The sequence below is a fragment of the Nannobrachium achirus genome (assembly GCF_963921795.1).
Source record: "Nannobrachium achirus genome assembly, chromosome: 5".
In the NCBI taxonomy this organism is placed as follows: domain Eukaryota; kingdom Metazoa; phylum Chordata; class Actinopteri; order Myctophiformes; family Myctophidae; genus Nannobrachium; species Nannobrachium achirus.
In genome coordinates, this window is record NC_137814.1 from 48,378,198 (window position 1) to 48,397,128 (window position 18,931).

General features: G+C 49.5%; 1 protein-coding gene across 1 annotated transcript in view; it reads right to left on the reverse strand.

Annotated features, from left to right (window-relative positions):
• LOC308285136 (glypican-5-like) overlaps positions 1–18,931 on the reverse strand; it is a gene marked incomplete at both ends in the record, with an annotated part of 308,188 nt that overhangs the window by 72,248 nt on the left and 217,009 nt on the right. Inside the window, one exon of the mRNA XM_080725853.1 lies at positions 11,001–11,121. Within this exon, the coding sequence (XP_080581979.1) occupies positions 11,001–11,121 (121 nt within the window). The remainder of the gene's footprint in view (positions 1–11,000; positions 11,122–18,931) is intronic.

Consider the following 18,931-nt stretch of genomic DNA (forward strand, 5'->3'; position numbering starts at 1 on the left):
GGAGAGAGCCGCCCCACTACAAAGTAGGCGGGGCAGCAGCACCTAGAACCGTATGCGCCATAGCAGAAGGCGCAACGTCCAGGTGATAGTAGGTCGCAAAGGTGGACGGCGAAGACCAATTCGCCGCCGCACAAAACTCCTCAATGGAGACACCTTTGGACAAAACCCTAGAGGTAGACACACCCCTAGTACTGTGGGCCTTAAGTGCTTCCGGCACTTCAGACCCAGCCCGGGTGTAAGCCAACCTAACAGCATCCACAATCCATCTCGACAGAGTGGGTTTGGACACCGCTTTTCGCTGACGGGCATTCATGACCACGAAAAGCTGAGAAGTAGACCTGCTGACCACCGTCTTGTCACAGTAGGCCTTCAGGGCCCTAACTGGACAAAGACAATGAAGACGCCTATCCTCCTCCGATGCAAACGGAGGAGGATGGAAAGCCGTCAAAACAACAGGTTCCTTCGGGACCACTCGGTTCTTAGGAATAAAACTCAATTGAGGTTTAAGAAGAACCTTGGAGTCATTATTGAGAAACCTCATACAATCAGGGCTCACAGAGAGCGCATGAAGGTCGCTCACACGCTTAGCCGTAGACAAGGCAAGCAAAAGAGCTGTCTTGAAACTAAAATGTTTCAAAGAGGTCCTCCCAATCGGTTCAAAGGGTGCCTTGCAAAGGCCCTCAAGAACCACTTGTAGATCCCAAGCAGGGAACAAAAATCTAGTCACAGGTCTTAAACGGTCGACACCGTGTATGAACTTGACCACCTCAGGGAATTTAGAAAGGCCCATGCCTGACACCCCCAGGTGACAGGCATCAAAAGCCGCTAAATAGCCCCTAAGCGTAGAGAACGCCAGACCAAGGTCCAGGCGGTCCCGCAAGAAAACTAACGCCTTCTGGGCTGGAGCCAAGTGAGCCACCACAGGTGGCTCCTGTAGCTCACACCAGTCCAAGAAAACATTCCACCTTCCATCATATACCACCCTAGTGGAGGGGGCTTTAGCACTCTGAAAAGTAGCTACAACCGCCATTGAGAAGCCTGCGGCTAGCAGGTTCTCCCTCTCACAGGCCAAAACCACAGGTCTAGGGCCTGGGGGTCGGGATGGAAGATATCGTCCCCCGCCTGGCGCAGCAGGTCCCTATGCAAGGGGAGCTGCCAGGGGGACCGGTAGAGCAGTGGGGTGATCAGAGACCTCCACACTCCCCTGGACGGTGCCACGAGAAGAACCTCCAGGTTGGAACTCCTGATCCTCTCCAGTGTGGGAAGGATCAGTTCCAGCGGTTGGAACGCATAGAGACGGCCTTCCGGCCACTCGTGTGCGAACGCATCCACCCCCAGAGGCGAAGGTCCCCTCACTGAGAAGTAGAGGGGGCACTTCGCGTTCTCCTGGGAAGCAAAGAGATCGAACCGAGGTTGACCGAACCTGGAGAAGATCTGTCTCACCACCGCATGGTGGAGAGACCAATCCTCGTAGCGAGGCTCCCCCCTGGACAACAGATCGGCGCCGCCGTTCTGAAGGCCTGGAACATGGGAGGCTCTAAAGGACCTCAGGCGCGGTACGCACCAGAGAGTCATCTCGCGCGCCAGCTGATCCAGCGTGCGCGAGGAGAGGCCGCCTTGCTTGTTGAGAAAGTACAAGGCTGCCATGTCGTCCGTCCTGACCAGGACATGACAACCCCGGAGAAACGGTTCGAAATACTTGAGAGCCAAGTAGATCGCCATTAACTCCAGATAACTGAAGTGGTACTCCAACGTGGCCGGGGTCCACCGACCCCTGGCTGAGCGCCCCTCGTGGGTGGCGTCCCAGCCCGAGCGGCTGGCGTCTGTGGTGATCACCTTGCGTGACACCACCACGCCTATGGAGACTCCACTCATTAACAACGCCTGGTCCCTCCATGGGACCAGCGCGTCCATGCAGGCCTGGCTGACCACCACTTCCCTGCACCCTTGCAGGGGAGGAATCCTGAGCGTCAGTGTCCACCGCCAGAACGGTCTCATATGAAACCTGCCCAGGCGAAGAAGTTGCACCGCTGAAGCCATCAGCCCTGCCAACTTCATACACTCCTTGTAACTGACCACTTGGTCCAATTTGAAAGGAGCGAAGACACGTCAGGAACCTGTCCACCCCCTCCAGAGAGAGGCGGGTAGACATCGTGGTCGAATCCAGAGGTATCCCCAAGAAGGAGATCTGCTGGGAGGGCGTCAACATACTTTTGCCAAAAAGACGTTGAAAACCCAAGGCCTTCAGGTGGGCCAACACCAAGTTGGTGTGATATCCCTAATCCATAAGGGATGCAGCCCCCCCCCCCCCCCCCCTTTTTTCACGAACCAGGAAAAATTCGAGTCCAGAAACCAAGCTGGTTCAGGTCTCGTAAGAGCTCTACTACAGCACCATTGCATAGTACCGAGCTTATTTCCTCACTCAGAGCCCCTGCTTACAAGCGCGAGCTCGAGTGTAATTACCCCAGCTGGAAGCGGGGGTGGTTCAAGAAATACAATCTAAGGCCACGTGTTACTGACGTAACACCCATTGCTCGGATTGCACAGTCTCCAATGTTTATCAGAATACCCTCAAGGGTATTAAATAAACAAGGGTTCCGTTCGGAACCTAACCGTTTCACACAACGTGCTAACGTGCTGTGAAACGAGGGAGAAACCGTTAGGTTGCACGGGGGAGAAGGAACGTTGGGGATTAGCACTTCCGTATCCGGGAAGCTCCCCTCCTTATCCGGTGACGGCCGCGCCAACGGACGTGACGTCAACATGTTGAACGGTGGTGGAAAGAGAAACAGAGAGAGCATTCTGCGAAATACGGTTCGTTACGTAAAAACATTTACCCCAGCACGGGGAAGAACGTGTAAACGTTTAAACCAGATCTGAGGCCTTTAATAGTTCCTTGCAGGGAAAATTAGGCCAACTCATAATCCCACACACCGATAGTGAAACACTTCCTGTCCTGCACTAGAATCGACACTACAGTGCCGTTTAGTGTAGGCAGAGGAAAATTGCACATAGGAGAAACCGCACCACTGTGAACCGCAGTTAACATGGGTGGGAACCTCAGCATGTCTGCAACCCATTCTGATTGTAACCTGTCTGCATGACTGCAAGACTGGGAAATCTGTTATCGTGAGTGAGTAGAAAACCCTGCATGGGCTTCATTACACTGAGCGGTTGCAAGCGATAAGAGGTTGTCCGTGCAAGTGTAGGAGTGAGCAGGCCACGCTCGCTCAAAACACTTTTTTTTTTTTTTTTTTTTTTTTTAAACTTGGGGACAAGGGAGGCAGTAACCATTTTCATTATCCCTGCATGGAATAAGGAAAATAAATATTAGCGCCTGGGGGAAGGAGGTCCCTGTGTAGTCAGGGACCCCTGTACCCACAGTCCAAGGTCATTTACGCCACCTCATCCCACAGGTTCTGTGGGAGGAGTCCGGCTCGGCGTCCCTGAAGAGTGTTAAGATGCTGTACATAACACTCCATACTCCTGTTCTGAACTGAACTCGGCACGACAGTGCCGCTCAGTGGAGACAGAGGAGAATAGCACAGAAGAGAAGCTTTGTTATTGTGACTAATAGCAAAACCGTGGAGCCCATTGCAAACCAGGGAAAACCTTTTAATTGTCACCAGTCTGCAGGACTGGGACAATAAGTAATCCATTGAGTGAATAAAGAACCCTGCATGGGTCTCTATACACTGACTGGCTGTAAGCAGAGAGGAGGGTCCTTTGTGCTAGGGACTGAGAGGTAGGTAAACAAAAGTTTTGTTTCGACTACCATACTCTTACTGATGACATGGGAAAAAGCTACTGGGCAACAGAGATTTTCATTCTCCCCTGCGTGGGACAGAACTCAAACGTCTGCATTCGGGGGGAGGAGGACCGTGTGCCGTCACGGAACCCAGACCCCGTGGAGGGCTAGGCCCTCAACCCTATGTCATCTAACACACCCACTTCCCACAAGCCTTGTGGGGAGAGCTGTGTTCAGTGCGCTTGGGCGCAAGTAAGTGGTCTCCTTGAGCCCCACCATGTGGAAAAAACCACAGTCCGGGTGCCGCAGACCCAGGCCCCCTTCCACTGGCACAGTGGAGGGGAGAGCGGGATGTACTGGGGCGCCGCCGACCCATTCCACTCCTTCTGCATGGAGGAGGGGAGAGAGGGGGTAAAGGCGGAGGTGGGCGGAAGGATGCAGGGTCCTCGTGGAACCGAGGACTTGCAAGACTCACTTGTAGGAGGAATACTGGGAGAAGAGCCTTCAACCCAATTCCATCCCTCCTCATCCTCACTCTCAAATTCATCCCCGCTTTTAACAGCGTTGTTCAGAGGCGTGCCACCAGAACATAAGCGTGCCAGGAAGATCCGGGCTCAGCCAGCATGGCCGAGAACGAAAAATCCAAGGGGAAGGAGGAGGAAGTCGCCGTTAGTCACCCCCAGCATGGGGGCAGCCAGGCGGACCAGTAGGTTCTCTCCCCTGAATAAAACGGCGCCAGCCGTACCAGGGAGAGAGGGCGGGAACCGGCGTCGCCGCTCACCGCCCCCGGCGTGGGAGCGGCCAGGCGGGGTCCCTCAAAGTTGCAGACGCCAGCCGTAGGGCACCAGCGGCGCGCTGGAGCCCCCAATAGGCGTTGTGGCTGCAGGCGGGAACCGGAGCCGCCGCTAGCCGCCCCCGGCGTGGAAGCGGCCGGGCGGGGTCCCTCGAAGTTGCAGAACGCCAGCCGTAGGGCCCCAGCGGCGCGCTGGAGCCCCCGATAGGCGTAGTGGCTGCAGGTTGCAGCCCGGGGCGGGAAGCAGCGCTGTGGCGTACAGCGCCGCGAGCCCCGGAGGCAGAAACAACGTGGCGTCGTGGCTGCAGGCGGGAAAAAACCACGCCGCTAGCCGCCCCCGGCGTGGGAGCGGCCGAGCGGGCTAGCAGGTTCTCCTCCCTGGGACGGCGGCCAGCCGAACCGGCGGGAGAGAGGGCGAGAACCAGCAAGTAGTCCCGTGACGTTGCAGCCGTCCGCCGTAGGGCACCAGCGGCGCGCTGGAGCCCCCTATAGGCGTAGTGGCTGCAGGCTGCGGCCCGGGGCGAGAAGCAGCGCTGTGGCGTACAGCGCCGCGAGCCCCGGAGGCAACAGAGTCCGGTGGAGGGAAAACCAGGCAGGCCACAAGGCTAGTGGAGGCTAAGTGAAGGAAGCACAAACAGCGGGCACCGCTGCGTGCCCACAAAACCTGCCAGGAGAGGCCCGTAGCCCTGGTCGGCGAGACCAGGGCGGCGGGGACAACACGAGAAACCACCGGACAAACATTGGAAAGTCCTAGCCAGCTAGAAGTAAAGAAAATAGTGACACCCAGCTAGGGCGCGCTAGCAATCAGTGCCCTGGTGAGGGCCTTCTAGCATGAGGCTATCAAACAAAGGAACGAGCAAGCAAGGCACTTGCTAACACTCGAAAGACTCACCACATGAAGCAGCCTGCGGGATCATCGAGGGAAATTCCGCGGGTGGGTGTCCTCACCATCGATAAGTCTCCAGCATCGAGCACACTTCCAGGGGAACAAGGATAGCAGCATGCTAGCCGAGGGCCGTGGAACAACGATAGCTTGAAGCTAGGCTAAGCTACAAGAGGCTATCGGACAATAACAAGCTCAGAGAAGAAGCTGGAAACTTACAGCGAGAAACAGGTGAGAACGCCGAAACTGTTGGAACTGAAGAATAAAGACGTACAGGAGATATTCTATAAAGGCCGGTGGCCGACTTCCTAGCCGACGCTTAGGCTAAACTTTAAAGAAAATTATACTTATATGGCTGAGTTCGCGATACTCTAGTTGCAGGTAAGCAGAGGTGCGGAAGAGGAAGTTATGATAGCCCGCAGGGCTTATATACACTCGGGGGCGGTGCCCTCGTTTGTGATTGACAGCCCTCCCGACAAATGATATTTCTCGTACGGGAGCTTATGAGTTTTACTCTGTTGCAGCGCCAGATGGCGCTGTTATCCCAATGGGGGACCTTGTCTGGAGGTATGACAATAAACAGCTGATCTACAAGCACGCGAGTGCGAGGCGTTGTGTTTTGATCTGCTGTTGTGATCTGCTGTTTTCACTACTTTTGTGTGACAGCCTTGTATGATGAAGCAGGGCTTTGCTTTGCGAAAAAAAATTACACATTTATAACTTGGAGATACAAGATTTCTGCCCGACAGTGACGATTTACTTTGTTGGCCGGCCAGCCCCCAAAATGGAACGAAGGCCGACATTTAATTTTAATTTTTTTCCTAATGGCCGGGGCCTGGACCGGCCGCGAATGGACCGGCCGTTCGGGAGTTGGCCCTCTTTTCCCAATGGCCAGCACGTCCCTGCCATCAGCGCTTCACAGCGGCTGCATCTCGGGGAGCTTCTTGTCAGAGTAAAAGCAGCTCCATGTCAGTGTGTCTGACCCCGTGCTCCACTGCTCTCTTATCTGGCGTTAAACACAAAGGGCCGGCTCAGACCCTGCCGTTTGTGATCTGGAATCATCACGCTGGACTTTTCAACACGACTCACACACACATACGTACAAATGTCAGACCCGGGACGGGGCTGCATGACTCCATGCGGTTGCCGTGACGACGCGCAATTGACGGGGCAATTGGGGATGCTGGGATTTGAGCGCATGTGTGCAGTGGCGTCAGTTGAGAAAAAAGCTAAGGTATGGCAACATGACTGGTGAGACACCAGTCATGTTGCCATACCTTAGCAACAGGCATGATACATTTATTTTAAGAAGTACATTCTATTTTTTACCCCGTTTCTACGGTTAATTTCTTTGGCTGGATATGGCAGCCTGGAATGGTTGTTCAAGTGCAGCTAAACTTGGCGTGCCACAATTAACAATAATGAATTGCACCTGTGCAGCTGACTTGCAGAACCCAGGAATATAGGCTACCATTTTGTCAAGTGTGGAGAATATAATTACTGTATAATACCTTGTTAAATTACCATTTTGTTAAATTTTGCATTTGTAGTTATTCTACTGAAATTTGGACAAAGAGACATTCATGGATTTATATTTAAAAGTAACTTTTATTTCCCCCCCTGGACCCAGGGTGTAAGATATTGACGAGGCTTGACAACAACTTTATAATTCAGTGAGTTTACTTATTCAATAGCAGCGTAGCATACAGTAGCATAGCATTCATCATAGTACTGATCTACTGAAAGTTTGCACGACACTACCGTTAAGTGTACTGTAGCTACGGGTGCCCAAGAGGCACAACACCTAGTATGTGACACAGGGTATGGCAGCTGCATACCCCTGCCATACCCAATTGACGCCCCTGCACATGTGTGTGTGTGTGTGTGTGTGTGTGTGTGTGTGTGTGTGTGTGTATGTGTGTGCGTGCGTGTGTGTGTGTGTTAGAGTGAAATCTAGGAGCTGTCAGCGACAGGCGGTCCGCGCCAATATGGTTATGATTTGAGGATGATGATAAGGGGACGTAAGTGGGGGGAAAAGTGCTGAGGGAACATGAAGAGAAAAGACAGAGGACCAGTGGAACTGCATGATGTCAAGGAGAGAGGGACGTTATTGACAGAGACAGAGAAACGGGAGGATTATAAGGAAGAAAATCAAAGGAAAAGAAAGAAGCCAATAAATGAATACAAGCCGGTCGGCGCAAATTACTAAAAGAGAGAGAGAGAGAGAGAGAGAGAGAGAGAGAGAGAGAGAGAGAGAGAGAGAGAGAGAGAGAGAGAGAGAGAGAGAGATTGTGGTGCCATTGGGAGGACGGATTGATTTAGATTTCATAGCACAGCGGTGTCCCGCACAGAAATCAACGCTCTACAACAGGGTTCCCCAAATAGTTTACCCCAAGGGCCAAATTATGTCTAGGCTACCAACCCGAGGGCCACAACATTGCAGGGGGCGACAGTGGTGTTCCCGCTACTCTTTTATGTCCAAAACCGTTCGTTTTGCATTTATCATTTTAAAAATGATTTAAACTAGTGAAAACAGCCGATCTACAAGCACACAACGCCTCGCACCGCGAGTTTTCACTACTTTTGTGCGACGGCCTTGTATGATTTGCGAAAGAACGTACAAATTTGGAGATACGAGAGTTTCACCCGACAATGACGATATACTAGTGCTGTTGCTGCAAATGGCCCGTGGGCCGCCTATTGGGGAACCCTGCTCTACAAGCTCACAAAGCAGCGAGATGCGACGCATTGCGTGAGCTTGTTGATCGGCTATTCCGCGGCGTGGGACACCATGGTGTGGCTGCACGAATAAAAACTGAACGAATAAGGAAGGCGCAAGGGGGGCAGAAAGCTTGTTTCGCTGAACAGGTAGAGAGGACCGGCGACGGCGGCGGGGATGAGAAAGCGATGAATGCACGCAGCGGGAATAAAAGGTAGAGGGAAAATAGAGGGGGGCACAGAGAGAGAGAGAGAGAGAGAGAGAGAGAGCAAAGAGAAGAGATGGCCATCACCGCCATCGTTATCAGCTTCGGTATGATTTTCAGGCGACAACAAAGGGCCAGCGAGGACAGAGGAGGGAACCGAATCCAGGTCCGTTTGTCTCCTCAAATGGCCTCTGGGGACTTCTGGGGAAATGGCCCTCCTTTCTTTCCCCGGCCCTTTTCAGCCCTATAATCCTCATCTACATGACAAATAGTGTGACTTTGAAGCGGCTTGTGTCATCCCTGCCACTCTGTCACTCACTGCTGACCTTTTGCACTCATCTCTCCCTCCCTCTCTCTCTCTCTCTCTCTATCTCCCTCTCTCTCTCTCCCTCTCTCTCTCTCAGTTCTTTTTCCAGCCCGTCGTTATCCACAGTCGCTGCCTCTTTTATTTTTTTATCTCTCTCCCCCCTTTGGCCCTCTATCTTTTTCATTTATCTTTGATGTCTGTGTGCAGCCCGGACTCAACGTGCGAGCCTGTGGATGGGAACGAGGTGGCCGCTGCACGGAGAGTCATTTCTCAAACGCCTTGTTAGCCTACACAGTGTGTGTTGTTTGTGTAGCCTGCTGGGGTCCTCAAATACCCCCCCACTCACCCCCACTCACACCCACCCACCATCTCCATCCTTCAGTGTTGTTTGCTCGCTGTACCGTATATACGTCGATAAATAAGTCGTTGCTGTCGGGCAGAAACCTCTTATCTCCGTATTTTAACTTTTTGTGCTTTATTTTTTCTCCTTTCTCGTACATTAACGCCCTACTTGATCATACTACAGCCGCACGTCACAAAAAAAGTTTCAAAAGTAGCAGATCCACAAGCTCGAAACGCAACTGTCCATCTCATACTTTTGATATTTCTTTTCATCTGAAAGGTTACAGTTTTGGAGGAAGGGCGAGCTCCCAGAGCGTCCGCGACTGCAGACGCGTCCGCCCGGCGGATTAGACGCGTCCTCTCCGCGGACGGAACGCGAATTAGAGGCGTTCGCTCCGCGAATTAGAGGCGTTCGCTCCGCGGATTAGACGCGTCTGCTCCACTTAACCTCAGTAAAACTGACGCTGGTGAGTAGCTAACCTGCCGACGCTGGTGAAGCGAGCGGCTCCGCCTAGAGCTGTGGTGTGATTCCAAATTTTACTTCAGAGCTCGACGCTGGTGATGCTAAATGCTAACCTGCGGACGCTCCGTCTTCCCGTGAGGACGCGTCGCGAGGACGGAGCGACGCTGGTGATGCTAACCTGGTGAAATGCTAACCTGGCGAGGCTCCATCCTCCGCTCCGTCCTCACGGGAAGACGGTGCGATGCTGGCGAGATGCTGCGTGTGCGTTTTTCCCAGTGAGTTTGAGCACAACGGTGAGGCGCGGGGGTGTGGGGGGAGGACGCATCTTTAGGACTGGGACGCTCTGGGAGCTCGCCCTTGCTGCAGTTTTGGACATATGAGGTTTCCAACCGAAATATAGTTGCTCCAACTCTGAAAAGGCCAACCCTTTAATGCAATATGCACAATATGCACCGCGGTGCGGTTTTACTAATTTACTAATTTAATTTAAAAATGGATTTACCATCGACCAGTGGGAAAACAAGAACTTGCTGAACCTGCTGCGACACCTCAGAAAACACAAAAGTAATAATATATATATATATATATATATATATATATATATATATATATTGCATGATAAAAACACAAGTTAGTGGGCAAGGTTCAACCTACATTCTGGTATAACGTTAAATAGTTTATGCATTTAGGTATACGGTTATCTAAGTTAGTGATAGTAATGCTTATGTATGAGGTTTAAAATGGCAGCAATTTTAGTTAGGAGAGATGCTATTGCTATTGTTTGGTGTGGTGAAGATCAGGGCGTCAATTTGTGCAGCGCTGTGAGCTTGTAGATCTGCTAACTTTGAACATTTTTTGAAAAATCTTCAACGTGTGAGAACTAACTGATTTAGAAGGTATTTCTAGAATCGGCCTCAGGTCTTAATGGGTTAAAGTGGATAAACTGATTTCGCTGGGGACCCCCTGGAACGTCCCTCCCCCATGGGGGTCCCGGGAGCCCTGGGTGCTTTGAGAACCACTGACCCAGTATGCTCTGACCATGAGTCAGGGACGTGCTGGCCATTGGGAAAATCGGGACTGTCGGGCAGAAACCTGGTATCTCCAAGTTTCAAATTTGTAAATTTTTTCGCAAAGCAAAGCCCTGCTTCATTATACAAGGCCGTCGCACGAAAGTAGTGAAAACAGTAGATCTACAAGCACACAACGCCTTGCGGTGCGAGGCGTTGTGTGCTTGTAGATCGGCTGTTTTCACTAGTTTAAATCATTTTTAAAATGATAAATACAAAACAAACGGTTTTGGACATACAAGGTTTCCACCGTTCCACCCGACAACGACGAAATATAACTCATGTAATTGGCCCACAGGCTTGTCACTTTGTCACAAATCTTTGAGTAGCAGCAGCGCTATAGAGAGAGATGTCTCTCTCTATACATTGCAATGAGGGCCTCTCCAACTCTTTTTCCCTGGCTGAATCAGGGACCCAGCATGTCCCTGCCATGAGTGACCTGTACAGTATTCCAGATACCACTGAGGTCCTACCTGGTTGAAGCGCTCCAATCGCTCCTTGACCTCCGCCATGGTTGGGTTAGGGCTGCGAACTTTGACCTCTGGGTTCTGCCTCTGGGCCTGCAGTCCATTTCCTACCACTCTGCCTGTGTAGCTGGAGAGAGAGAGAGAGAGAGAGAGAGAGAGAGAGGCGATGATGAGCAGAGTAAAAAGAGATACAGCGATTGCGTGTATGTCGCAATCAAAACAGCTACATTGTGTCATAGAGCCAATCATTTGTATGTCTTCAAAGCTCTTTCGATGCCAAAACACTCATTCATAATGTATCACAAACCTGAACAATATTATCAACTTGTCAAACACACAACACAACACAACACAGCACACCACAACACAGTCTGTGTAATTTGATTGCATGTATAAAGAAATCACTTCGTGTAAACGCATTGATATTCCTGGGGGGATGGATTACTCTACTCTCTGATTGCAACAAATTGCGTATGCTAACAAGCTACTTGAAACGAAGTACAGTAAATTGCTTAGAACTACAGAACAAATACAGCATTGAGGGCCAAGAGAGAGCTAGATCAATAGTCTCTCGCATAATTAAGTCATTCAACACACAGTCATCCTTTTGGTCTCTGAATCCCAATGGAAAAGGGCAATAATGGTACCTTTTTTACATTATATAACATTATCCTACAGCATTCTGTAATTAGCTGTAATTGCGTATGTGTGCAGAGGAAAACGTTGGATATATTAACTCTGGTGTTTTACTTAAGTAAAAGAAGAAATTCCACAGTAAATACTCTGTATTAGTATTTACTGGGACAGTAAATACTCTGTTACGAGTAAAACGCGAAACGGTTAAAGGTTCATTGAGTAAAAGTACAAAGACATGTCATTAGTATACTCTTACAGTAAAAACATAAAAGCATTCAAGCAAAACTCCCTTCAAATTGCACTTGAGTACTTAGTGTTGATGTAATACTCAGGACTTGTACTTGCAGCCACTATCAGAACTACATAATGTAGCACATCGTTGCTGTCGGGCAGAAATCTCTTATCTCCCTTTTGTGTTTTTCCGCAAATTAATGCCTTGAACTTGATCATACATACTACGCCACAAATAGCAGATCTACAAGCTCAAAATGCACTCGGAATGCACGCAAAGCGACGTGATTCGTCGATCTGCTGCTACTTTTGCCATTTAAAAAGAGGTTTCCACCCCAAAGACCATATATATATTTCACAGTACATAGTAAAAAAAAATCCCCACGGGGGATTAATAGAGCTAATCTTTCTTCAGTAAAATTCCTCTGTGTTAAAGAAGCTAAGCTAAAGTGAGTGTAAAAAATATACCAGAACCCGGACCACTTTAACACTGTGAACATTGCTGGGCCGTGCCCTGCTCCGCTGCGGAGGTGCTATTAGGACATGCACTTCGAAACCCATTAACAGCAGGGAGAGCTGGTGTGAGCGCTGGTGTGAGCGCACGGCACGCCGTGCATGCGCACACACACACAAACACACACACACACAAACACACACACACACACACACACACACACACACACACACACACACACACACACACACACACACACACACACACACACACACACACACACACACAGGGAAGGAGAGTGGTACGGTATAGAGCAGAGCTTCTCAAAGTGGGGTCCCCCCAGGGGTCCTTGAAAGGGTTCCGCGGGGGTCCCCAGCAAAATTAGCCAATATCGCATCACGATCAGCTAACTTCACTCAATTTACAATTTACAATTTAGACAGACCCTTTTAATCCAGAGTGATTTATTTATTTATTTTCTTTTATATGGAGATCCCTGATGTCATAAATATTAAGCCCATAACAGGACTTCATATGGGAATTCCCATATATCGTATGGAGGAAGACAGCCTGTGTGGCTGGTTCAGACTAGATCTCCATATATGGGCATAAAAGGGATTGTATGTGATGTCAGAGGTGATAAACGTCATAGGATTTTCACATAACGAATAACTGAGTTAACATGTTTGGTGTCTCACAGCATATCTCCATATACAGTATCCATATGGGTAACTGTACGATATACATGACAGATGGCCAAGACATGCCACGACCGCCGCTTGTCGCCCTGGGGCGTCTTACTAGTAATCCTAGATCTCGCGAGGTCGCGCACATGGGTGCTTGCACATGGGCGTGTGTGCACATGGGCGCGTGCACATGGGCGCTTTGGCAGTATACCCTTCTGCTGAGCTGAGATGAAAGAACAGGTCAGCTATATCCATATATGGAGTCTGTGAGGTCAGATGTAGAGGTATTGACCAGCTCCATATATGGGGATCTAGGTGATGATCCAGTCGTCTCCATGTATGGATATCCAGGGTTTGATGTGGTCAGTGTCGTGATCTTCATAGAGATCCAGGTGATGATAATCAGCAGTGTTGACTGTCTAGGACTCTAGGCCATATATGGAGCGTCCATATATGGGCAATTCATCAATTAGGAAAAAGCTGTGCAGGGATATATTAAGTGAGTTTTAAGAGATTTAAAAGAGGATACAGAGTTTTCCTGCCTGAGATGAGATCCTCGCCAGTGAGTTCCACCTTTCACCTTCAATGGTGGAATGCTTAAAATTCTACATAAGGCCAATGGGGCTCTAATCAGGCTGGAACCTTGCCCAAATCTGGAGTCACATATGTCATAGATATGTCATACTGTAGTTGACTGACATCACAGGCTATTTTGTTTAACTTATAGGGTAGGGTTCTCCTGGCTCCCTCTCCTCTCCTCAGGTGTGATAGGCACTGAAATCTGTCTTCAGGATGGTCGGTGTGCAGGCATGGGAAGAGTATGTGGTTGAGTGGGACAAGTATACCTTCCAGTGGGCTGTCAAAGACCCCTATGGATTCCTAACGACCGTCATACTGGCTCTCGCACCCCTCCTCATTTACGGTATACTGTTACAGTTGAAACTAGTTAAGTGGATCAAGGCAAGCAACAAGGAGCAGAAGAAAAAGCAGGAACGCCAGGAAGATACATTCACCATCTTTGCTATGTTCATGGTTTGGTTAATGTATATGTTTTTGTGTTATGTATTAGGTGTTTTTGTGTTACGTATCATGTATTATATTAAATGCCTATTATTTGTATTTGTTTAAATTGATCAACCAACCCCCTCCTGCCCTTGCCATCCAATCTGGAACACCCCTGCCGCAAACAGTTCGACCCTGGCCTCGCAGGCGGCCTCGCCGCCCTCAACAACTTCTGCAACGGCCACAAAAACTGCCGGTGCAAACCGGCCTGAAGAAGAGGAATGGCCAATGGAGGTGCAAGGCCCTGGCAACTGACAGCGACGTCCTCCTTCAGCGACACAGGAAGGCCCCTGGCGATGTCGTCTACGTGCCAGTACGAAATGATCCGCTGATGAATAACTACCCGGTGAAGGCAGATGCCTACCAGTGCTGGCGCGCCAACCAACATGGACATCAAGCCGGTCACAAGCCACTATGCCATGGTCCAGTACCTCACCAAGTACTGCACCAAGCACAAGCCGCCTTTTGAGACGCTCAAGGAGGTTACGGAGAAGTTGCAGAATCGCGACAACGCTACATCCGGTGACCCATTTGCCAAAGCGAAGAGGAGCTGCCCATGAGGTTACGCACCACCTATGGGCTTAATATTGATGACATCAGGGCTGTCTTCGTCATATATGGAGCATGATGGTTAACAATGTCACAACAGGTCAGCTATAGACATTGAGGCGCTACGGACTGAAGGCCAGACAGGATCCGCAAAAAAGACAAAAGTGCTAAAAACGATAAAGTTAAGCAAAGGGTTGGGGAGACATCCCCGTAGGTAAACCATGAACCCATCATCAAGTCTACTGTAACAGTAACACAGTAGAATATATATTAACAAAAAAACAATAATCTATACATTATGGCATTAACGACTTGTGATTTTTGCAAGTCGACTCGACTCAGTAAAAAGTTGAGTTGAAGTCGACTTTATCATTTGATGACGTCCCCAGATGATTAACTTAATGTGCAACATTGTTTTCTCACTCAACTGTAAACAAACCAACATAAAGTGTGTAGAGGGTATCTCCACATTTCTAAAGTGCCAATTTAAGGACTTTTTAAGACCACTAAAATGACAAATTAAACATTGGCCAAATTGTCAAATATATAGAGGCAGAAATTGTGAAAAATAGCCGATCTACATGCTCACAACGCCTCACATGCAGATCTACATGCCTGAGCATGTAGATCTGCTATTTTCACTATAGAACCATGTTATACCAAATGTAAAGTAGCACTGTCTGTAATATTGGATCTTTCCATCCTTGACAATAAGCAATCCTATTGTTTGAATGCTGTACAGATACACACATGGGGCAAAAATAACGATAACGACTTCGACTTTCGACTTTCTCTGGTGGGATGAAGTCGACTCAGTCGACTTTTTTGTTAATGGCCTACTATACATTGCATGGCCGCGGGAACTAATTTACAGTAGGGGGGGCTGTCATGCGGCCCTCATGCACGTTTTGCGCGCGCGCAGTGCGCGCACGAAAAGTTTGAGTTTTTTATCGTTTTTATCATGTTTTATTCAGGTTTCCGCGGTCTTTTTTAGCTAAATGTAACACAATCGGGAACGGCTTTCCTTACATCTCCACACGCACCATCCAGCAAGATATAGCCTGGATTTTTTGGTACCAACAGACAGTCAGACAACAAGTGCCAGTTTCATAAAATCATTCAGTTCCCAGAGCTTTTCAGTTAATCTACTTAGTTACTTTACACCACTGTCTGCAACAGCAAGCATGATGGTTCCCAAACTTTTTAGCCCGTGAACCAAGAGACATTACTACCCTGTACCAAACAAGTAGTGAAAATAGCAGATCTACAAGCTCACAACGGGTTGCTTCGCACTGCGTTCAGTGCGTTGCGACCCATACAACGTGTCCGCCGCATCGGTCCAGACCCCAGTGTTAGGAAACACCCAGTGTTAGGAAACAGCTGGTTCTGGTACACCATAGCCATTAGCCACTAGCTAGCCCAAACATTAGCCTAGCCAGGCAGCACAGCAGCATAACATAGCATTCATCATTACAAGTCTATAGCCACGACTCACCAGTGAGGACGCCAGGGCTAGCAGAGGGCGATGTTTAATGCCTTCATAGCCTAGGTTGTGTTGTCTTGGTGTTCTGTATATTCCTTTATGCCCATATTGTTATAATTCACCGAGTCCATGACGCATATGTTACGCACGGAGAGACAGACGCTTAGACAAGTTAAAAGGGAAGTCCTTTGAAAGCCATTTCCTGTCTAAACAGTGCCCAGAAGCACATTTCAAAACAAGAGCCTTTCTTTTTTTTTTTGTCTATACAATCGATCATTCAACACATGTTTATTTTGAAATTGTACTGGAAATAGAAGTAGCCAATAGCTCCTACTTCACGCCACTGATGTCAGAGCCTCTACTTGCCGATCGGCAATATTTTTCCCCCAACCCCCCTTTAGGGGGTGCGGTGGGGGGTGCGGTGGGACGTGGGGGAGGGGGTGCGGCCGCACCCCCAGCACCCCTACTTCCCTCGGGTGTGATACATTGAAACAATGACCTGCATCTCTGTGAGGTAAGATGTAGAGGTATTGACCAGCTCCATATATGGGGATCTATCGATGTATGGATATCCAGGGTTTGATGTGATGATAATCAGCAGTGTTGACTGTCTAGGACTCTAGGCCATATATGGAGCGTCCATATATGGGCAATTCATCAATTAGGAAAAGCTGTGCAGGGATATATTAAGTGAGTTTAAGAGATTTAAAAGAGGCTACAGAGATTTTCTGCCTGAGATGAGATCCTCGCCAGGGAGTCGCACCTTTCACCTTTAATGGTGGAAAAAATTCTACATAAAGCCAATGGGGCTCTAATCAGGCTGAAACCTTAGCCCAAATCTGGAGTCACATATGTCATAAATATGTCATAGTTGACTGACATCACAGGCTGTTTTGTTTAACTTATAGGGTTCTCCTGGCTCCCTCTCCTCAGGTGTGATAGGCACCGAAATCTGTCTTCAGGATGATTGGGTTGCAGGCATGGGAAGAGTATGTGGTCGAGTGGGCTGCCAAAGACCCCTACGGCTTCCTAACGACCGTCAAACTGGCTCTCGCTCCCCTATTTATTGCCGGTATGCTGCGACCGGAGAAGAAGAAAAAGCAGAAACACCAGGAAAATATCGACACATTCGACACAATCGCCATCATCGCTATCCATATGTTTGGCTTTATGTTCATGATTTACCTTTATATTACCATATTGGCCCGAATATAGGGCGAAATTCTTTTCTTGAAAACACATCCTCAAAATAGTACAAATGAGTAGTGATATTTGAAAAATAGGGGTCGTCTTATAATAGGGGACTAGACATTTTCCATTGTCATTACATATCTGCGGTAAATATATATGTATTTGAAAAATAGGGGTCGTCTTATAATCAGAGTCGTCCTGTATTCGGGCCAATACGGTATGTGTTTTCGTGTTATGTATTATATTATATTAGCCTATTATTTTTATTTGTTTAAATCGATCAACCAACCCCCTCCTGCCCTTGCCATCCAATCTGGAACACCCCTGCCGCCAACAGTCCGACCCTAACCTCGCAGGCGGCCTCGCCGTCCTCAGCAACTTCTGCAACCGCCACAAAAACTGCTGGTGCAAACCTGGCAACTGACATCGACGTCCTCCTTCAGCGACATGCACAGGAAGTCCCCTAGCGATGTCGTCTACGTCCCCGCACGAAATTATCCGCTGATGAATAACTACCCGGTGAAGGCAGATGCCTACCAGTGCTGGCGCGCCAACATGGACATCAAGCCAGTCACAAGCCACTATGCCATGGTCCAGTACCTCACCAAATACTGCACCAAGCACGAGTCGCAGAAAAGTTGCAGAAAAGTTGCAGAATCGCGACATCCGGTGACGCATTTGCCAAAGCGCTGGTCGGCTCTGTGGGAGATCGCGACTACAATGCCCATGAGGTTACGCACCACCTTCTTCACTTACCTGCATTCAAGTGCTCCCGTTCGTTCCAGATTGCTAGCCTCACAGGGACAAAGGAGTGGAACGTCGAGGAGGGCAGGTTGAAACAGTCGCTTTGGGAGATCTACGTGGCGACCCGTGGAGGAGGAGATGGAATCCATGTTGTTTAATTACCGTGGCAATTACAAGAAACGCGGCAAGGAAGTTATCCCATGCATTTTCCCTCGGATCTATTGTGCCAACTGCCACGACGGCAACTTCGAGGATTGGTGTCGCGTGCAGATGATGGTAAACATACCCTGCCACAGCGAAGAGGAGCTCCTATGCAATCATGGTTCCTGGCGCAATGCCCTCCGACATGCAGTGGCAAACGCCTCCACCCCGGACCGCCTCAAGGCCAATGTCAGGTGCTCGACCATGCGTGGGCACCGCGAGGACAACCCTGAGGAGTCCGACAGCTTGAGCGACGAGGCTCACTCGCCACAAGACGTGCAGGACGATTGGATGCAGGCCGGCGCTATTTGCATGAGTTCCCTGACGCTTAGGAACTGGAGAGCGGGCTGGCCTTCGATCCCTGCGATTTCTGGGAGGAGCTTATCTGACCAGATGCTGCAGGAAGCGGGGGATTTCTTATGTAAAGAAACATAAAGTCCAGTCCCAGCTGCCTCCTGTGAATTACGACGACACCAACTCAGCATGTCTCAACGCAGCCCAGCGGTTGGCCTTTGACACCCTCTGCAAGGCCGTCCACGCTGCCACGCTCCATGACACGTGGATCATCATCTCGGGCACCGCTGGCACAGGGAAGAGTTGCGTCATTAAATGCTTGATGCAGCATTGTCGCAAAGGCTAAGAACATGCCGCGGCAGCAATCCGACTCACGGCGCCCACTGGCACAGCTGCTATCAACATC